Below are 23,190 nucleotides of genomic sequence, written 5' to 3' on the forward strand. Positions count from 1 at the left end.
ACTACATAAACTACATATTTTCTAGGCCCACGATAGCAGTTCTAAATAAGACATCTAGCTTTAAATCATATGATCTCTAGTGCTTTCAGAAGAAAGACAAAGTGTCCAAAAAGTGTATTTTTATTAAACCTTGTATTACAAACCTGAAAAGTAAACAAAATCTGGCAATAAACATGAAGTCTTTCCTTACAAGGAAAGAGCAGAGCAGCGCTAATAAATTAAATGTCAAAACTGTAAGCCATAGTCAGAAGTTTACTGTCAAGAAGGAAAGAATACACAGCAAGGCCATAAAAACCGGACAACCACATTGGAAACACTCGACTCTGTTGTTATTGTTAAATATTCCAAAACAATTCAGTCTTCTGCAACAACCAACAATATGTATTTTATAAGACTTTCCTGACAAGTCACTCACCACTGGCAAGCTCAGTGCAATATGGGTAGCTCTACTGTTGTTGAATTCAATTATGAAACAAGAGTTTGTGAAAACATTTTCCCTTTTTTATTCCACACATACTGTACACACAACCAGAAAAGGGCAACAACTACTCCATTATTATTTTTTGTTGTTGTTCAGTGATGTAAGCAGCACTTATAAATGTTACAAGAAAAACCCTGTAAGCATCCAATCCAACCGACGAAGAAAGTGAAACGTAAGGCTTTTTCTTCATCTTGTCTCTTTTGCCACCCTTCCCCCCCCACCCCTCCCAAGAAAAAGGCTCAAGTATTTAAAACAATTTACAGGCTTATGTACAAAAGTTATGATACTTTTTTTTTTTTTTTTGTTACACGTGAAAGGAAAAAAAAATAGACAAGATGGGAGAGCAAATGCATTTTTCACATTCAAAAGAAGTATGCAAACGTGCTAGTGGCTCTAAATGTAATCAATACAACAAAACGAAATTAATGCTGACTGTGACGGGGTAAAAACAGCAGTGGAATGAGAATGGAATGTTAAAAGATTGCACGTCTATGACAAGAAGCATGGCTTCAATCATTTTTCAAGGATGCTATTGAAGGGTTTTTGATAGACAACAGCACCAAAAAAACCACAACAACCCAGAATGGATTTCCTAATGAAATCAGGCACAGTTTTCGCTCACATGCCTCCCCAAAGCAGGCAGTCTTTTTTTTTTTTCTCTCTCTTTCATTTCCTCCTCCAAACAGATGCATAGTGAAGTGCTGGTAACAGAGAACATTTTCTCCAAATCTCCCATTTGCCTATGATTAGAAAACTAAGTCCATCTTCAGCTGCCATAACCTCTCAAATAAAAGGGTGTATTCTCCAATTTAAAAAGGTACAAAACTTTTCCTGCCTGTTACAGAATACAAGCCAAAAGTATAGCAATTTCTTTTCAAGTTTTGCCTCCTATCCCTTTTTTTTTTCACTATAGGAAAAAAAAAATCTGCTGACATGATTGGAGAACAAATTATAAAACGCACCAAACTTCAACCTACCCAGAAAAATAAAAGAAAGGGGGGTTATTTAAAAGCCTTTTCACAATTAGTAGGTGGAAAGAGGCTTTTTTGTTTTCAGGCAGCGGGACAAAAACAAATTTTATCAGTTCCCTTGCTGCTATCAAAAAAAATATGAGTGTACAACAGTTAAAAAAAATATCCTGCTGTATCAAACTATCCTAAGTATAAAATAAAAATAAAAAATAAAATTCAACAGTTTAATGCTAAATCAAAATTAGTTCTCTAAAACCAGAAGAAAATCTTCCGTAGAGCTAGTGCAAAGACAGCTTGTAATCTACAGCAATACTCCAAACTATGATATAATTACAAAAAATATATATAAAATCGACCAAAATGAGAGAGAGTGTTGGCATCTTCATGATTAACTTGAAGCACTTTTGGATGAACTGGAGGATGAAAGTCTTGATGATGGCACGTCAAGGGTTGCTCTCTTGCGCGGGCCTCTTTTTGGTGTAGGCTTGCTGATACAGATCTCAATGGTGCCGTTCTTGCCAGATACTTTGCCACAAATTTGATTGACTAAGCTGATGATTTGTTCCTAGTTGAAAGAAGAAAAAACGTGTTTTCTTTTTAACAACCAACTTCCTATTCCAAATACCATGGCAATAATATGATAAACAAGCCAAGACAACAGCAATCAAGCTTTCCTTAACTGACTGGCTGTAATCTGAAGTGATCATTACTACTGCTAGTCTCTGTGTATCACACAGGAAGTTTTCTACTTGGGTTGACCGCCCTGTCCCATTTAAAATGTTAGCTCGCCAATGTTCAGTTCCTCTTTTCTAACCATGCTTGCCTTCTCTGAGTGCACTTGAGCACTGCTGAGTGCATTTATGCCTTCCATTTTAAGTCTTTATATTCTAAAAAACATACAGAAACAACTGAAACCCCCCTCTACAAATTGCTTCCTTATCATTAAAATGCTTTAATTTCTCCTTTGAGAACAATTTTTAGTTTTAGAGAGGCCTATGGCCTTATTCTTCTAAAAATGCTCCATTATGTGTGCAGAGCTTCTCTACTAATGGATACGCTAAGGGCTTATTTTGCTGTGGCAAGAGACATCCACCGGAGTTGTATATCCGTTGCTAAAACCTGACATTGCAGGGATGCTTAGAACAGACTGTTTTGTTCCCTTCATTTGGGAACAGATTCTTACAGCAGTGATCACAAAGTCCAGAACGTTCCTCTCTAGTCTGGCTGATGCAGTGGTGGGATTCAACCTGTGTAACAACCGGTTTGCTGAGTGCACGCTTTGCGCCAAATGCGTGCTCCGTGCCTGCAGTGCGTTTGAAAACAGCTCTAAAACTTACCTTCTACTGCAGCCCCGGTGAGTAAAACAGCTGAGGCGCGGCAATACACTCTGCCACGCCTATCAGCTGGGCTTCAAGCCAAAAAAATATAGGACAGACTAGTGCAGTGGTGGGTGGGCGGGGTCAACTGATCGCCAGAACTATCGGTTCGCCTGAACCCATCCGAACTGGCTGAATCCCACCCCTGGGCTGATGCTTGTTTAACCTTAACAGCAGTTTTAGGCCTCTAGAAATGATGAATGTCAAGGGAACTGAGATTGAAGTCGGTACCAGTCTCGGATCTTAAGCTTTCCAGATACAAAGATGCAATTTCAGCTTTATAGGCCAGTATCAGTGTCCAAGAAATGCAAGCAAAGGCCCTGTTAGGCGATTATAAGTTCCCAAAAAGGAAACTTCATATACTAGATTTGCATCTGCTACTCTGGAGCCCCAGCCACAGAATCCTATCATTTAATAGTTGTGTTTGGAAATGAGAATGCTAGAGCTGTGAAATCAAGTCAGAATTACACAATTCTCCCTCTAAGGATGTAAGGACTTGCAATTTTGCCAAATGCCACACGATTAAACAACCTTCCCTGTTAGTGACCTGACACAGTGACCTGTGGTATAATCCTCATTCCTCTCACAGAACAGAAACTCTCTTTTGCGCGTAGGCTGAAATTTTTAGTTACTTCAAACTTCCTCGTTTTTCACATGTGCCCTGGATTTCTGCATCTTGTACTGTTAGACTTGTATAGCTACTTTTCAATATGGGAATAAGTAGGGGGAAAATTTCCAATTAGAGATACATCACTTGTAACTGATCAATAACTGATCTTGCCATATTGTTGATGATGCTAAGTTGAGGCTATATCACACTCTGATAATATACCCATCTTAGCTGTTTGGACTTAACTAAAAATTCTGAGTCCTGATTTCCTCTTTGGGGGGAAAGGCTTGTTCAGTAATAAAAGAAGTAAAAACCCTGGGGAAACTGAGGAATGTAGCCATGTAGGGTCTTCTATCTTAAGCATCTCCTTAAAATATATATTTAGCAACTATGTTGTTTTTCTGTTTTCTTACTATTCAATATTCTTGAACCAAATGACCAACTGCTTATACTAGGCCCATTTCTAAATATTTCTAATAGCGGGCAGACATTCTCCTCAGACTAAGCCTCTTGATGATTTTAATATACCTTTTCTCCACGTTCTTCAAAATTATGACCAGATCTAAACCTATGGGAAACAACATCTGTGCCTTAAGGAATTATTCTTCTTATTGCACTTGACAGGGCAGGATTAGATTTTTCCCAGACTTTTCTTTTGGTCTTGAAAGTCACCGCAGGCTCTCATGTCTTGCAAGATATTAAGTCTGTTTCCCCTCTACCAACTGGATTGATTGCTTAAATTTAGGCAAGGCCTGTTTCAGAATCTACCAAAGATTCGTCCTCTACATAGATAATAGCAAGCTTTTTTCATAAGTCCTGACCATTCTTCTATTCCAAAGAACAAGGATTATTTTTTAATCTTTTACCAGCATTTGTCTAGAGGGATATAAATACTATCTGCTTTTCTTATCATCTGGTAGGCTTGCTCACTTTCAGGCAGTTATTAAAGTATGGAGTACTCCACCATGTGCACCTTTCCAAGACATTTGCAGAGAAGGCAGTGCCATCCTTATCTAATCATTGTCATTGAGGGTTACCAACCCGACGTGACATCTAGCACTTATGCTTCATTTGGCAAAGTGGTGCTCCATCCTGACTCATCTGTCCTACCTCCACAAATACAGCAGATTTCTAACTGGTTATTTGAATGATGTCTCTGCATTCATGCTCTTCTTCCACCTTCCCAGCTAAGAGTGATTCATTTACTAATTCTTTTGAAAACAAGGTGAGGAGGATGAACCAAGAATTGGTTCAAGGTAATGTTGGTAAGTGGTAAAGATTCAGACTCTCTTTAATTCAGCTCATCTACAAGATGTTCTAGAATACTAGATATCGGGTATCCAACTTTGGCAATTTTAAGACTTGTGGACTTGAACTCCCACAATTCTGAAATCAGCATGGCTGGGGAATTCTGGGTGTTGAAGCCCATAAGTCTTAAAGTTGCCAAAGTAGGACAACATCATCAACATGAAGGACGATATAGTCACTTAAACCCAGATGAAATCAACTACTATTCAGCATTGTATGAATGAGCCTTGGACTGATGTGCTCCTTCATTAGTGATGAAAAGAGATGCTATGTCTGATTTTGCAAATAAGTCAAGACCTAAATTGTTAACAGTGGATTGTTTCAGTAAATTACAATAATAATCACCCAGTCATTAAACATGTTAAATCATCAATACAGGTAATCCTCAACTTATTACCACAATTGAGTCCAAAATTTCTGTTGCTAAATAAGACATTAGTTAAGTGAGTTTTCTCCTATTTTATGACCTTTGTGCCACAAGTGAATCACTGCAGTTGTTGTGAGTAACATGGTTGTTAAGTAAATCTGGCTTTCCTATTGACTTTGTTTGTCAGATGGTCAGTCACAAAAGGAGATCAAATGAGCTGGGGCCTTGCAACTGTCATAAATATGAGTCAGTTGCCAAGTGACTGAATTTTGATCATGTGACCATGTGGATGTTCAACAGTCATAAGTGTGAAAAATAGCCATAACTAACTTCGAACAGTCACCAAATGAATTGTTACAAGTCAAGGACTACTTGGAATATTTTTAAATGGAGGTGAGGGGAGCATATAAAGTTAGATGCTATTGTATAATATTAAAATCATGCTAAGAGATCATTATGAGCTAGAGCAATTGCTATATCTGACTGATAGCTATTAATATCCTATCATTATATACCAACTGAAACTTGGGGACCAGAATTAATGTTCTATAGAGTTCTATAAAATTCTATATTCTGTATTTTATATTATATAAAAATATGTAACTTGTAACTCTAGAGTTTTTTTGCTTCATAGTGAATAACTGGACTTTCTGGCAATCTATATTTGCAATCTGTATTTTCAAGAACAATGAAAAGTGTCATTTTGATGTTAACAGTTTTGGGTTTAAGTCTACAACTGACATCTATTTTATTTGGGGGGGGGATTGTTTTCTGCCTGCTTCTTTGGATTTGGGCAAGAACACTTTAGTTGATAGGGTGCAAAATGGATCAATCCTCAACAAACAAGTCAGTCTGGGTACAGTAATTCATATAATGCATTGACAATCATTCCAAACAAACATTGGGGCTTTTCATTCCAATTCTAATTGTTTCAATTAGTCTGAAGTCACAAAATTGGTTTGCTTATTATTATTATTTTTAAATTCCTCCAAACTATAGACACATGAAGAGAACATGACTCTGTTAAACAGCGGGCAAAATGTCCGTCTTTGTTGCCTTTGTCTGGAGCTAATTAAGGAGTGGAGGAGGAAGTTTGAGGGAGGGTCAGTTAAATGCCTCTCAGACATTAAAAAAGACAATACTCTGATAGGTATGTTTATTGCTATTTTTAAATGATTTGTTATAGATTTGTTTAAAGTGCAAAGATTCTGGTATTATCTGTACTGAACTTGCTACTTGTTGAAGTATGTCAACTGCAAAACCATGGCTTCCCTTGATGAGCTTTGAAGACAAAAAAATTGTACACCCTGTGTATGTAAGGAAGACATCTGAAGCCAAGGAATTGCTAAGGAACTGTATTTTTTGCTACTGTGAACACTGTTTACAGTGTAGGGCTGTTCAAAACTATTTTTTCATTTTATAATTCTTAAACAAGTGAGGGGGTAAAAGGCAGCAATGCAAATTTATCAAGAAACTTTCTGCAGCAATAAATATAAATTATCCATAATATTAAAAAGCAAGAGCAGCAACTCCACAGATCATACATGCAACATATCAAACTTATAATAATTTATACAGCCTTAAAAAATAACCCGCAAGAACACAAACAGTATTATACAGACCTCATCATAACGGTACATTAGTTTCAATCCACGACAAGACTTCTGTTTTTCTACATGCCGCAGGGCGCATTCGAGGCAGAAGACAACATTTTCATTTTCCTGTACAACCTGCAATTTTTACAAACGTAGGTTGAGAATACTAAAACGCTACAGGTCCTATTGAATGTCTGCGTTTCAGCTGAAGCCTTAATGTAACTTATCTTAGATAGTGTTTAAAAACCATTTATAATTTCAGTAAAATTGAATTCAATGGGTTATGAAGTAGTTAACTGTCTTGTTTCAGAGCAAATATTCAAATACAAGCAAATATCCCCCATGGAGCAAATATCTCCATAGCAAAGTTTCTTTTTCTATCCTTGACAAGTCTGTTATTTTGGATGGCGGCGGATCAATTTTGAGCATCCCATTCACCAGTGTTTTCCGGGAGACTATTGAAATACATATCTTGCACTTTGTTGAAGTATGCACATTATTTTAGAAATTATTCTGTAGCTAGGAAACAATTGATACATTAAAAGACCAATAATTCTATTACAATTCTGTTGTAGCCTCTGCCCTCCTAAACAGCATCCCCCAAGAGACATGGATGGTATCCATTCTATGGAGGTTTGGAAAAGCTCTTAAACCCTGGGTTTGCTCCCATGCCTGGGATTAATGTGGGGACTGTTATATATGGTTTTATTATGTCTTCTTTTAGTCTAGGCTGTTTTGTTTTGTCTGTGTTTGTAACTATCCATTAAACTTTGCAAACTGCAGAATTGGGGTGAGCAATAGCAATAGCAATAGCAGTTAGACTTATATACCGCTTCATAGGGCTTTCAGCCCTCTCTAAACGGTTTACAGAGTCAGCATATAACAGTCAGCTGAAGTGGCCTGTAGTACTGCACCCTCAGCAGCTGTGTCAAAGTGAGTAAGTAAGAAAGAAAGAAAGAAAGAGAGGAAGGAAGGAAGGAAGGAAGGAAAGGAAGGAAGGAAGGAAGAAGAGAGAGAGAAAGAAAGAAAATAAATGGATGGATGGGTAGACAGACAGACAGACAGACGGCTGGATAGATGGAAAGAATCAGGAATGCAGGATTTGAGAAATTTCTCTTACCATGGATAAGTAACAGAGATGCTGGCATATCTGACACCTTCTTTCGGATGTCTCTAACTGCCACTTTCGAGGCTTTTTCTTCCCGTCCACTCCCAAGCTGCTGTTGTCATGGCTCCCATAGCGAGCTGAAGAATGGAGACCGGCCTCATATAGCTGCCGCCGCTGCCTCAATTCTGTGTCCCTGTGAAGATTAAAAATAATTAGAACACAGCCTCAAAGGGGAATTCAGAGTTACATCTGGAAGGCCTCGTTTTTACATGCAGCTGAGCCTTTAAAAATTGTCACTGGATAACATGGCACTGCATACACTCCCAGGGAGCAGTGCCAAACTCCTGCTGTTCCTTAACCCTACCTAAGATTGTGTTAGTGACCACTGCAGAACAAGTAGGAATTCTGAAAACTTCAGAAGCTGAGTTCTTGTAGAAATCTCTATGACACTCCTTGCTTCAACTAGACTGTTTTGCCAGCCTGAATTGCCAAAAGAAATGTCTCTCAAGACACTTCCTAGGAATCCAAGAATGATGAAGGCTTGACATTTAGTAAAAAAGAAAGGAAAAAAAAGTAAAAGCTGAATATATTGCCTAGAATCATTGCAGCTTCAAAAGTGTGATTTATGAATGCAGATACATGCTGACCATAGAGGAGGGACAAATGGAACATCATGTACAAAAGTAATGAGTGAGAACAACAGAAAGTTATTCAAAGCGGCACAAATTAGACTTCAAAAGATGGCTATCCTTGACCTGACACACTGAAGATGCTTTGTGTTGCAACTTAAAACAGCTCCAGCTACTCTAATGGTTAGCAGTGTAATTATGAAAACTCTTGCTGTCCTCAAAGGAAAAGAAATTCAGTTTGAACAAACCTCAGGACCATTGACATGGCCAAATAGGAAAACAAATGCCAGCCCTCTCCACATTTACAAAATGCCCTTTTAAGAAAATGCATATATAGAGGTAATATGGATGTAACACTTCTGAGAAGGAGAAACTCCACGTGGAGATCCTCAATGAACCTCTCAAGTCTTCTGCCCTGAGTGCCAATACGCAGGGAAGAAGACTTGAGCCAGACTAACAAATTAACAAATTAGTTCATTAAATACAATTTGTAGATTCCAGTCATCAGATTTTCTACGGATCCTTGATCTATGCGATGTGCTATCGATCACACTTGAATTGTGGATAACGAAGCTACATGATAAAGAACAAAGAGAACACAGCATTATATTAGAAAGACAACAGCTTTCCCTTCCTTTCAAAAATGTCCTAGAGAGGAGACAGAAAAATATTCAATAGTCTTTCAGCCTTGAAAAGGGAGAAGCTGTGGAAATCTGCTCATGCCACAGTCAGATTGAAAGAGAGGCTTTCCTTGCTTATCCATAATTACAAAACAACCTATATGAATGTTCGGAGCAGAACGTTTTGAGCTCTGGGTCTGAATACTGAGTTCCTTCATTGGGGAAAAAAATGTGAATGCTTGGCAGAATGCTTGAATCCTTCGTTTTTGTCTTCAATGACGGCACACCAAGTGTTGAAGGTCTTCTCCATCTGTGGTTGGGCTCATTGGTCCTGGCTGTCTTACGGCACCCACTGTAATTGGCGTTAGAGTTTCTTTCAAGAGAAAAGCGGATGTGAAACAAAGGTTACCTGAGCTCTCTCAGAAGGGCCGATATTGTACTCAGAGCAGAACCATTTTCTTTCTTGGCTTCAGCTGTCGCAATTTGATACAGCAGCTTTTCCATTGAAAATGGCTTGGGTATATGTCGCCTCTTCATTTCCTACTCACAAACATTTCACCGTTAGTTCTTCTTTACCATACAATGAAATATATTCCAATAGAAAGATCACAGCCTAGAGACTGCATCACAGTGGAGATCCGTACCCTCACCACCCTCCAGACCTTCCGCACAGCCCTTAAGATCTGGCTATCCCGTCAGGCCTGGGGTTAGATTGTAATCCGTCCCCTCCCGAATGATGAATGTTGTGTTCTATTTTTAATTATGTATTGTTTTATGTCTCACTGTTTGTATTCCCCTCCCCATGAATTGTAAGCCGCCCTGAGTCCCTCCAGGGAAAAGGGCGGCCTATAAATAAACTTTCCAATTTCCAATTTCCACATGCAATAATTCATTTGACATCTCCAAATCAGACTTGATTGTTTAATAGCTAACCAAATTTCGGTTATCATTTTGAAAGTTAGACCCTGTCTAAGGAATTTATAAGCAAAATAGGTATTTGTAATAATGACTAGTTTCATTGAATAGCATGGCGCACAACGTGTATGTGAAGTGTTTTGTCTGCTTTCACAAAAGGCATTCTGCTTTTTGAAAGGTTTGACACTTTTACCTTGGCAGTTTTAAAACCCATGCTTGTCCACTGGGTGGTAGCAAAGTGCACAGTTTCAGAGACATTGTAACCGCAGCATACTTTTGACACAAAAGATCCCGGGAAGCAGACAACGAACTGCCCGCTCTGTTGTACAGTACGGTGCACCTTGATCCCCTCTTTGCACAATATCTCTGGGGCGATCTAAATAAAGAGAAGAAAGGAAATCGCCCTTTTAAAATCTTATTTCCTTGCCATTCAGTACTTCCTGTATAGTGCAATGAAACTTGACTGAATTTAGAAGTCTTCAGGTTACAGTGTACTTCAACTCCCATAATCCCACAATCCCTGTTCCATAAAACAATACCGATATCACATAAACTTTTAATGTTGCAATACAAACTTCCAGTGCTTATTCCTTATACAGATGCTATGATCCCGAAAACAAACACAGCTATTACTTGTTAGTGACTACAACTGAGACTGGACCTTGATCGTTAAGTGAAGTGGTGACTGAATGAAACAACAACTGGGTTTATGATCTTATTTCAGTTTTCCTTTGCTTTACAGACCTGTGAAGGTTGTAAATGTGAGGATTGGTCACAAAATCATTTCTTCATTGCTGTAATAATTGTGAATGGTCGCGAAAAGACACATTTGCTAAACAAGGACTACTTATACTCACAATACAGAAATTAGACTTTGTGAGATACCATATTTGGATGCATCACGAAAGCTACTTTAGGTAGGAATGTCAAATTTCAAGAAATGTTGACAACATGAGAAAAAAATTTCCAGTCTTTGGAGGTTACTTTCAATGGGACTCAAAATACATGCCAGTCCTTCTTTACCTATTTACAACCAAGATTATTGGGGAGGGGGGGAATGTAACATTTTTTTAATGGATGTATCAGTTGTTTGTGGGTGTAGTATTGGCTGTAAGATATGCTAGAAATTAGTCTGAGAGATGGCATGTCTGGGCTTATGTAGCATCCAATAAGATGGCTAGGGAATGGTTATCAAAGTGGATGGATGCTAATGATGGAGGAGATGAGAGAAGCTGTAGGATCCGAAGCTGAAATGTGAATAGGTTACCAGTTTGGAAATTATCTTGTCTTCAGGGTGTTGGAGAGACTGGCTATTGTGCTTCATATTATCAGACAAGGGTGAGATGAGGTCCTTACAGCTGACATGTGAGCTCCCTTTGAAGCCAGAGTGGCAATAGTGGTGGGATGTAATATGTAGCCATCCACTCAGGAGGACACCTTATTGAATGGGAAATGGAGCTGACATGAAGGAGGGGACTGAGGGTGCATTCTTCAAGGAAATAATTCATCTGAATAGAATGCTGCTGGAGAGGACAGGAAGTCTTATGGTGTGCATTGAGATTGGCCTGAGATTTGGATATTATTTTGCCTGATATGGACTTGGATTGCCTAAGCCAGAAGAGGAGACTCAAAGCAGCAGTTGTAGTAATGGTTGGGGGCTGGATAGATGATAAACAGGTCAAGAGTAGAGGTTTCTGACTTCCTTTTCATTTTGGACTAACCCCAGGTGAAACAATTTATTTTAATGATAATATTGTTATGGCTATTCTTATTGGTTGTTACTTTTAATATTTTAACTTATCCCAGTGGCTTTTATAAGTATTAATGTATTATTGTTCTAATGTTATAAACCACTGGGAGTCTCTGGGAGATTTGGTGGTATATCAGTGTAATAAATCAATAAAAAGCAATAATTTTCTTATCAAACTTATAAAAATGTACTTGCTTTAATACACAACAGAAGAAATGAATATTTTACAATTTGGAAAGTATATAGCAATAGCAATAGCAGTTAGACTTCTATACCGCTTCATAGGGCTTTCAGCCCTCTCTAAGTGGTTTACAGAGTCAGCATATTGCCCCCAACCACAATCCGGGTCCTCATTTCACCCACCTCGGAAGGATGGAAGGCTGAGTCAACCCTGAGCCGGTGAGATTTGAACAGCCGAACTGCAGAACTGCAGTCAGCTGAAGTAGCCTGCAGTGCTGCATTTAACCACTGCGCCACCTCGGCTCAGTATCTGCTTTTAAATAAAATATACTTTGATTATTTATTTTAAATAGTTTAAATGCATTTTTAAGAGGAAATGCTCCCCAAGTAACTTATAGAAGCAATCCAATCCAAAGAGATAAGGTTCAGCATATGCTGGATTATGCGGTCAAAAGAATGAATGCCTTAGGCGTGCATAAGCAAAACTTATTCCCGCCCCCCCACATTTTTTCTGCCAATGTATAGGCAGCCTATAAGAGGTTTCTCTCACCTCCATGTTTTTTTTGCTATGGCCAAATCATCAGTGTATCCAAATCTTAATCCCTTTGTTGGTGGCATATCTGATATGTTTAAGTTGAATAGTGTGGTGCACTTACAGAGCCTTGTGGGAGGCCATTGTTTAATCTTCTTACCTTACTTATGTTGTTCCCCCATTATTATCTGAAAGGACTTATCACTCAGCATGTTATTAATTAGTCGACACAGAATTTTGCAGATGGCACAGTTTGTATAACTATCCATCCTTCCAAAATGTGTCATAAGGCACAATTAGATCTAAGAACATGGGCGTGGTTTTGAGGCTTCGTTGGAATCCTGCTTCAATAGCCTGTTAGGCTTAGCACCTGGTCTACACAGCTCCATATCATATGGCATATCAAGATTTAATTAAATGGTTGGGTTTTACAGGTACCCGTGGATGTATGCTTTTTCTTTAATTAGTCCTTGCTTCAAATACCTGTACAACAGGGTTCACTGCTATCCATAAAGTTACAAAACAAAATTGAACTGGATCCCTCTAGAACAGTGGTAGTCAACCTGGTCCCTACCGCCCACTAGTGGGTGTTCCAGCTTTCATGGTGGGCGGTAGCGGTTTGCTGTAACTCTGCTTTATAAATTTTATAAAGTAAAGTTACTTCCCTACTTTACAAATCACCATTACTGTGGAGCCGGTGGGCGGTTAGAAAATTCTACTACTAACAGAGATACAAAAGTGGGCGGTAGGTATAAAAAGGTTGACTACCCCTGCTCTAGACAGAAATCAGAAATTGACTTACCATGACGTTACTTTCAAGCATTTCCAGTCCTGGAGTGCCATTGGCTTGCAACAGGGTATGTACCACTTTGTCAAGTTTTTTCTCCTCTGCAGCAGGAATGCAATACCTGTTCACATTTGACACAGAGAGGAAATCACAAAAAAAAAAGGATATGAATTCTAGACTAAATAAGGTACTATGCATCAGAAGGCAGTGACCCAAATTGCATCTCCAAAACTGAATGCCAACCTAAGAGGTTAAAAACTAAATTGGAAAAGATGCCGTAAGCTCAGAGGTGGGTTCCTACTGGTTCAGCCCGGTTCGGCCGAATAGGTAGTAACTCGGCCTGCCATGCCCCTGAACCGGTTCTCTCATGTAGCACCGTAGGCGGTGAAATCTTGTTTTTTTGCTTCTGCTCATGCGCAGAAGCATTTTTTTAGTACTGCGCATGCGCATGCAATGCATCCCTGAGCGAAACGGCAGTAGCAGCAGCCGGAACCCATCCCTGCATAAGCTGGAGTGAAAAAATCAGTAACTTTATATTTAGACAGAGTCTAAAATAAGATTAAGATTCACAATTACAGTATTTAGTAACAGTACATCATGATAGTAATGCCGAGTTATATGTTGCCCAAGACAGAGAATAAAAGGATTTTATCAGCTGAACAGCACGTGGAACGGAAGGGAAGACTGAACCCACCCCTTACAAATCTGCAGTCAGCATGCCTCTGTATGCAAAGACAGATTTTTTTAAGGTAAGTTTTTTTAATACTAAGTTCATTACTTAATTATACATAACAGAATATATCACCTTTATAAAATCTAGAACTCATTGTTAAAATCCAAGTAATGTACAATCTGCAGCAATAATCTGCACAGTATAAATTGTAAGGTAAGATAAAGAATGGCAGTATTTTCTCTTGAACGGTGAAAAAGTTATCCTTATATAACTGATTAAATAATTGAAGTTAGATTATTAAGAATTTATGTTAAGACAAATCCAAATTTCCGATGCGGCACAAGTTCATATATAGAATTATTAAAAAAAAAATGCAAGTAAAATTAAATAGTGACAGATTTACTTCTGAAATGTTATTTTGGATAAGGCACATGCCTACAATTTAATTAGTCATTTTGCGGCAACTACACATTTTCCAATAAAAAAAATGCAAGGTATTCTTGCAGCACTTACTGTGTATAAAACCTCTTTGATATATTTTGTGAAGACAAAAAATTTAATAATACTTAGGGTTTTTTTTTTTAAAAAAAAAGGTCGGAAAAGTAATTCAGCCTGTAGGATTTGTTTCATTCTATTATAAATCATTTTCTGAAATTTTCCCGAATTGACATTTAATATAGGAAAACAATCATAGCTAATTGTTACAATTCGGTAGTTAAAAAATTAACTATAACAATTTCTTCACAGCCAAGCCAAGCTGTAGACCCTGGATATTTAAATCTTTCTCCAGATAGTTTTTTTGTTTTAAGATCAAGAGCCACTGATTTAAATTTCACACTGGTTATTAATTACTCAAAAAATCTTTCACCCTCTCAATGATTATAATGCAGTAAAATATATCTTGTACATTTAGGCTGTTCCAAACTTGTTCCGAGGTGGCGCAATGGTTAGGGTGCAGTACTGCAGGCCACTTCAGCTGACTGTTATCTGCAGTTCAGCGGTTCAAATCTTACCGGCTCTAGGTTGACTCAGCCTTCCATCCTTCCGAGGTGGGTGAAATGAGGACCCAGACTGTGGGGGCGATATGCTGACTCTGTAAACCGCTTAGAGAGGGCTGAAAGCCTTATGAAGCGGTATATAAGTCTAACTTCTATTGCTATTGCTACATTAGGTTAGTAAAAAGCACTGAAAAAGTGAACGTGTGAAACAGCGTATCCTTTAAAAAAAATTACCTGATTTCCTGACTTTGGGGAAGGCTTTTTTCTCTATATAACAAGGCACAATTAAATTTTACTACCTAATACAGCAGGGAAGTTTTTTTTTAAAAAAAACTTTTTAAATTTTACATTTGGTTTCAAATAGCTAGAATAAATCTTGCAGGAAGATCAGAAAAATCCATGAATAGTAGATATATTTTATCAATTTCCATTCTATCAGTAACTCTCCCTACCTATTTGCGAAGCACATTTTAAAGAGGTAAAGAGAACCATTAATGGAAATCAGAATGGGTTATTTCTTGCTTGAATAAGAAGTATTTTCTGATACTGTGGGATTGTTAGACCCGTTAAGCCAGAAAACACAGATTGAATAAGAGTCTCAATTTCTCAATACCTTTGTGAGCTTAATTTCAAAGTATCTGAACCATTTGGAACTGACTGAATTTCAATATTAAGACTATATTAATCTCATTTCCCTGCTTTATTAGGTAGTAAAATTTAATTGTGCCACAACAATGTCAGTCTGACTTTGATATTTTAAAATACATTACAGCAGTTAAGTTAGAGTAAACTTAAAAGATAAATCCTAACGCAACTCTATAAAATGCCTTTCTCACCTAGGAAAATAATAACAATAATTTGGGATTTTGTTCATCCTAAAATTTTACTCATCTTTGTTATACTTACTAGGATATTTTACAGTGCTCATTTTTAACATTATTGTATCCTGCCTTGAAATTCTAAATAGAATGATTAATAGCATAATTCTTTTATTTTGAAATAAAAAATTCTGCAGATCTCCAACAAAAGAAAGGGAAGTATAGCAAAGAAACACACTTAAGAGTTACTTACCAAATGCAGTCAGCACCAGTGTGTAAGTAGTCAATATATGGAAGGTGATTTTGGTCTCGAGACCAGCATGAGGTAGAAAAGACCATGCCAATGTTTAGCCAAGGAATTGTCACTCCTAAATTAGTAACATCAGTTCAGAAGAAAACATGATTACTGCCAATCTTCTCATTAAAAAACCATATATATAACTATATATATATAACTATATATATAACTAAAACTATACACACACACACACTATATATATACACACACATACAAACATACACACACACACACACACACACACAGATTTTCCTTATATATAGAGAGAGACAGATTTTACAAAAATGAACATGATCCTAATCTGATTGGTCAAATCTCTTTTGATCCCTGGGTCCTGATGTTAACATGCAACAGTATCTTGGCAAATCAGCTTGTATAGCTTTATATGTGAATAAGAATTTAGCTTTTGCCAATATAGTTAATCCTTGATTTATGACCACAGTTGAGCCCAAAGTTTCTATTGCTAGCTAACTAAGATAGTTATTAAGTGAGTTTGCCGACCTTTCTTGCCACAGTTGTTAAGTTAATCACTGTGGTTGTTAAGTTAGTAACAGAGTTGTTAAGTGAATCTAGCTTTCATCATTGACTTTGCTTGCCGGAAGCCAGCTGGGAAGGTTATAAATAGTGATCATGTGACCCTGGAACACTATAACCATCATAAATATATGCCAGTTGCCAAGCATCTGAATTTTGATCATGTGACCATTGGGATGCTACAATGGTTGTGTGAAAAACAGTCCTAAGTCACTTTTCAGTGCTGCTGTAACTTCAAATGATTGCTAAATGAATAGTTGTAAGCTGAGGACTTTCAAGAGCTAAACAATGTCAGTGCTCATGAAACAATGTCTGGAAAAAATAGTATTCCTTTCCTCTGAAGAAGCTGAAGATGTGCAATAGGTATACATACTCATTCCATAATTATCTCTAAAGATAAATGCAGTTGCACTATTGCAACTGAATGAGAAAGTTACAAAGTTTTTTTTTACTAGGTGTGATAATAAAAATTGAAAACAATAGCAATATCATACCACTATAAACTTTGACAACTGTCTCAACTAGCCTTTGTAAAGTAGAAATCACCAAAGGTTTTTGTAAAGAAAAAGCAGTAACAGCAAAAATCTGCACATTAATTGGCATAGCATAAATCCTTTGGGACAGCAAATAATGGAGCTCCTTGTGCCTATCAATCTCCATACAGACATTAGACGCTACCACTAATGTATTGAATATTAATGAACAGGCTACAACAGATTTGAAGAAGTCAACAAGGACATGATTTGCACTATATATTTAGCCTCTACCTCAATCTGATTCTTTTTATAATACAAAGATCTGAGTTAAACTGTGGCGCGATTATTTTAACAGACAACACGAATCTCAGCAGCCTCACATGAAGATAAATCTGCCCATCTGTGTTGAACAGACTGAAGGGTCAACGGATGGCAGAATCACATTTAGTTTAAATACTGCCATGGCAAAGTTTACTGAATGTTAATTTATTTTTAAACATCATTTATAGATGCCCGATTACAGAGAAATGGAGAAAATGTGGTTTATTGCAAATCTTTCTGAGTGCCACAACTATAAATGTGGAGAAAATACACCTTCTTACCAGGCACAGCACCAAGATGTCGCAGGATGGATCCTGTGTTATTAGGAAGGACTGTCAGGTTCCATCCATGCCTGTGCAAATTAAATAATATAGATAACTGTAAACAAGTATTAAATGCCACTTAATATATTCTGCTTCTGATAGTGAATCTAAAATAATCCTCCTTGTTCAAAAAAAATCTAAGTAGACAATTTTTTGTATAACTGATCAAAGATCTTACACTCGTCTTCGGTGTTCTGACTAATTTTTTTAAAGAACTAAAATGATTACAAAGAAATTGATTAACTTTCTGATAGCATTTAACTTTATAGATGTCAATAATTAAAAGCATCAGGATTACTACTTCTTCATTTTAATAGCTGTCCTGTTGCCAATGTAGAAAAACAAACAAACAAAATATATATAAGTGTTCATTGGTGACTAGAATGACTCTCTGATGACAGACTATATACTGGTTGGGAATTCTGAGAACTGCAGTTTTTATTCAATTAGATGGCACCATGTAAAGGGAGTCTATTATAATGCTTTTATTGCTACTTTTAAATAAAGATGCCAGGAATTAATGGCTAACTGTACATTTTTATCCAAAATAGGTTATAATTCAAATTTAACTATCCTCTGAAATGTCGTGTTTGGGGAACAAATAAAGTAAACATAGCAAAATGATTAAATTACTTCAGAATACCACATAGGAAACCTAACATTGGATTCAGCTACTTTATGCAACCAGCCAACCAAGTGTCCACCCCCTCACATCCCAAAAGGTTTGAAAGAATCTATTCTTGGCAGTAGACTGACTTGAAATATATACTGCCTTTTAAATCTCTTACTCTTAAGTCAAAATAGTACAGGAACATGCAATTTTATGGCTCTCACAAAAGAGTCTGAGCTGAAATTATATGCTTCTCACTTGAGACTTTATAGTTATCAATGCACACCATATCACATGGATCAAACTGAATAGTATCTCAATAAAACAATTAGTTCCCACAGTGGTACTGGCCAGAGAAGATTTAAAAAGTCAAGCAGAATTCTAGATAATGTTGCCATGTATTACCTTGAAAAAGGTTCCGATTTTCCCACAGGGAAGCCACTGCCATGGGTATTAGTGTCCACTTTTCCACAGTGCACTGCTACATGGCAGTCCTTCTGTTCTACTAATCTCCAGTATTCTTGCTATAAGGGGGGAAAAAAACTACCCAGTTATAATAGATGTTTAAAATTATGGCCAAATACAGTATATCAAACATTCTTTACCTTTTTTCTTAGAAAAAGGAACTTTAGCAAATGAACATGCTACAGATTTCTTAACAAAGGTTCTTATTATCTTTCTGATCTTTAGTCTTTCAGCAAATAAAATGTTTTTGTTGGTGAAAAAATGTTTTAAGGCGTTTAGAAAATATGCATTCATTTAATTACAAGCAGAAGAATAGAGAGCATCCCGCCATAGCCATGGAAAACATATAAAAGGAGAAAGAAGAACCATGACTACCAAGAACTGATAAGGCATTGAATCAAGCGAAACCTTTTCTGAACATTTTTAAAAAATGTAAGGACGAGTATCCTTTGCCATACAATGAGATAAAATTTTCCTGGATACAGCTACCAGCAAAGGGAAATTATTTAGAATTTAAGCTTAGGATCTGATGACTTTCACATGGATGCTAAATTTTATGAGCCAGAATAGCAAATAGCTATGAATAATGATGAACCTAACTTAAATTCTCCTACTATGTTTCATGAATGTTTCTGACAGTTGAATGAGTATATTTATGATAAAATGGTAATAGGAAGGAGATTTCAATGAAATATTGGATCCTGAACTTGATAGAAATCCGTTGGCATGAAAAAAAAATCATTAGTAAAGTATACAAAATATAGCTAAATAAGTACGATACACAGGTATGCATTTGAATAATATTTACACTAGATAAGTATATATAGAATTGTAACTTAACATGATATATTATACCGTTTCTTTTCTTATATTTTAAAGCACTTTTTATATGTTGCTTTTTATGAGAATGTACTGTACCTATCAATTAATTTTGTATTTTGTCCCCTGTCTTTTTCTGTTACTATTTTAAAAGCAATCAATAAATAATAAATATCTGCCTCTTTTTTTCCTATTTACTGCTTCTCCTTTTTGAATTAAACTTAGCGAGAATTTTACTTGTCTTTAAAGCAACCCTGCTTTTAAAATTACATAGCAGACAGCATTCATGATGACCAAGATTGTATCATTATTACCCTTCTACATCCAGTTAATATGAGTTTCCATGTAAAAAGCATGGTTGCCATTACTTGCTTGGAGGCTTAGGATTTTTCATTTGTAGTTGGGAGAAGATCGGGTTTAATACTAGGACATTTCTCACCTCTATTTCTGCTGCTGTGGGGTCTTTACTGAAGCACATACTCATGACGTTTCTTGCTATTCGGTAAAAAGTTGTTAAAGAAACAGACCTTCCCTATGAAACAGAAGCAAAAACGGGAAGAATTATGATCCTACATTTTTCCCAACTATCATAATGCACTTAAAATACCAAAAATAGGAAAGAAAACAAATGATTTGGAAAGAAAATTTATTCTGGCATTCAGGATTTTATTGCTCATTTTTTTGTATTTCCAACTACTGAGTCCCCTCCGTTTCACAGACAGTTGGTAAACTGGTTGCGCTACAGATTGTTTTTCTATATTCCAACCCATCCAAAAATACTGGCATGCATCTCAACTTTCTAACAGATGATTCTCCTCCATTATTTATTATTATTAATATAGTTATTATTATTGTTTTGACACACGGTCAGCCAGATGTTCAAACTGGATTTGGCGTTTTTGTCTATTTATTGAGTCCTTTCCAAGGACCTGGAATAGGCAGTGGTGGATGTTTGATGGCGTTACAGATATTGTCACAGGATGTAAACTGTTCTAAGTAAAGCCGCCTTTTGCAATTGACTGATGGTGAATTTATCAATGCCGATGGTGTTCAAGTAGTGCTCCAGTTATTTTGGGATGGTACCCAAGGCACCTTGGGTATTATTGGGACTACCTTTGCTTATTTACCGTTACCCTCTGGAACGAACTCCCCGTGGAGATTCGTACCCTCACCACCCTCCAGACCTTCCGCGTAGCCCTTAAGTCCTGGCTGTCCCGACAGGCCTGGGGCTAAAGATTTCAACCCCACTCGAATAGTATGACTGTTGTGGTCTTTTAATGATGTATGTTTTCGTGTTTGTAACTTGTTTGTCCTCCCTCCCCCTGAATTGTGAGCCGCCCTGAGTCCCCTCAGGGAAAAGGGCGGCATACAAATAAAGTATCTAATATCTAATTTTTGCCACAGTCGTTCTATTTCTATTTTCAGGTCTTTGTATTTATTATTATGATTGGTGGGACAATCAGGCAGATGTTTAGATTGGGTACACTGTTATCATGATTAAAAGAAAAAAAATGGGGGAAAAAGAGAAGGCAGCATTGTGTAGATACTGCCCCCCCCCCTTTTGATTCTGCAAATGAATCAGGGTTAGGCTTATCCAGAAATCTTTGGGTTCCTAAAAGGCTCACTCAATCATATTTTATGCTATGTGTCAAGAAGATGATGCCTTCCAAATACAGGCAATTGCCAAGCAAGGAAAGAAAAATAACAGCAACTCCCCCCACCCCAAAGATGATTTCTAACGGGCAATTTATATTGGTTCTAAAAAAACCCCACAAAAATACTTCTTTAGAAATGTTCTGGCAAGACTTGATTTCAGGGAATTATCGCAGGCAGTGTAGAAAGTTAGATAAATTTCCTTCTACCAGATATATTCTAAAATCATGCCAGACATAGTATAAAGCTAGAGATTCAAAACCAGATTAAAAATAACAACATATTCAGTATTCAGCCATATTTACCTAATATATTGCAAAACTGAAATAAAATAATTTTTGTTAGAAATAATATAGAAATATTGCAAAAACTTCCACATTGTTTAATTTTACTTATTAAATTGTTATTGTGAACCAAGAATGCATTACGATTACACAGCTGTGATGTTTCTCTTTCATTTAACTACTGCTGCAAAGTTTGCTTTCAACTGGGATACATCTGTGGCAATTTCCCATAATTCTCCACCAACAGGACTAATGATGGCTAGGAGTTACAGAAACTGAACTCTAAGTATGTGGAAGGCATAAGATTGGAGAGGCAGATGCATGTCTTATAGCTCAGTAGGGGAAATATGGCAATGTTTCTCAATCTAGTATTATCTAGATCAGTGTTTCTCAACCTTGGCAACTTTTAAGTCCTGTGGACTTCAACTCCCAGAATCCCCCAGCCAGCACAGCTGGTTGGGGAATTCTGGGAGTTGAAGTCCACAGGATTTAAAGTCACCAAGGTTGAGAAACACTGATCTAGATGCTTTAAATAAAACACCCGTCATCAAGGGATAATGGGAGTTGTAGTGCAATGTATTGAAAGGGCACCTATTTATCATATAATACATTATGTCTTTATAAAGACAGAGAATCACCAAATAGACCTGTACTTATAACCTTTTAAAATGCGAATTATTCTCCCACAAAAGGTTTTGCTTATTTCAATGACATAAATTTTCAAGATTACTAGAGGGAGAATGTGGACTAAATTTTTTTCCACAGCTGCCTGAATTGTGGAACTCAAAGCTGGCATACTGTACATCATGAACATGCAACCAGTGGTTTAAAACTACAGCTCAAATTAGTTCAATTTAATCTATTGATATATTTCAATCAATTAAATCTATTGATTTTTATTTTATTTTATAGGATGTATTGACACAAAAAACCACAATCATTTATAAAACCCATAAATAGTTTTCATTTCAGGGTTACATTTTTGCAGAGTGTCTTTGATATATTAATTGTATGATAATACAATTTAAAATCTGTTGCAAATCATTTGTTTTCTCAGCCAAAAACATGCATATAAAAAAACCCATGCATATTCATTTTCAAACCAATATCTTTCTAACATTGCCATAGGCATTCTATATATGTTTATCTATAAATAAACTGAACCACAAAGGAGACATCAAATGTTCTTGTCATACTCCATGCTCAACGGCAAACTTTGTTCCTAGGCATTCCAATGATTTTTACACATGCTTTACTTCCATTACACACCATTCCTACTGGATTCAGCAAACAACACCAACCATGGCTCACACTTCATCTGTTGATCATATGCACTCCATAAATCAACAAATGTACAATAACGTTTCTTCTTCACACATTGCCTGATGAACTGCTAAAGAGGAAAAAACCTACTCTGCACATATTCACCACACAAAGCCATACTGCAGACCTTGTTCCATTATCTCTTCTTGCACCCTTTTAATCATAACTCTGCCAAACATTTTCTCAGGCACACTTAACAAATTACCCTCTCCTTCAAATTTTACATTTGCTCTTCCTAAGTTTCCTTTTGTAAAGAAGGTCATTCTTCCACTCATCAAACAGAGTTGCTTTATTTACAAACAGATTAAACTAATTGAACAGCCACTCTATAAGGACACTTAATAGTTTAACTTTTCTTCATTCACA

The 23,190-nt window shown here is 36.8% G+C and overlaps 1 protein-coding gene across 1 annotated transcript in view; it reads right to left on the minus strand.

Moving 5' to 3' along the window:
• Positions 1-1,751: 1,751 nt before the first annotated feature.
• The window catches only part of JARID2 (jumonji and AT-rich interaction domain containing 2), a 226,914-nt gene continuing 205,475 nt past the window's right edge, over positions 1,752-23,190 (minus strand). The window contains exons 9-18 of the mRNA XM_032222826.1: positions 20,004-20,096; positions 18,686-18,804; positions 17,629-17,699; positions 15,972-16,086; positions 13,245-13,350; positions 10,174-10,356; positions 9,475-9,605; positions 7,829-8,009; positions 6,736-6,843; positions 1,752-2,017 (exon numbers count right to left, since the gene is read on the minus strand). Of these exons, the coding sequence (XP_032078717.1) occupies positions 1,841-2,017; positions 6,736-6,843; positions 7,829-8,009; positions 9,475-9,605; positions 10,174-10,356; positions 13,245-13,350; positions 15,972-16,086; positions 17,629-17,699; positions 18,686-18,804; positions 20,004-20,096 (1,284 nt within the window). The 3' untranslated portion in view covers positions 1,752-1,840. The remainder of the gene's footprint in view (positions 2,018-6,735; positions 6,844-7,828; positions 8,010-9,474; positions 9,606-10,173; positions 10,357-13,244; positions 13,351-15,971; positions 16,087-17,628; positions 17,700-18,685; positions 18,805-20,003; positions 20,097-23,190) is intronic.

Source organism: Thamnophis elegans, chromosome 8 (genome assembly GCF_009769535.1).
Source record: "Thamnophis elegans isolate rThaEle1 chromosome 8, rThaEle1.pri, whole genome shotgun sequence".
NCBI lineage: Eukaryota > Metazoa > Chordata > Lepidosauria > Squamata > Colubridae > Thamnophis > Thamnophis elegans.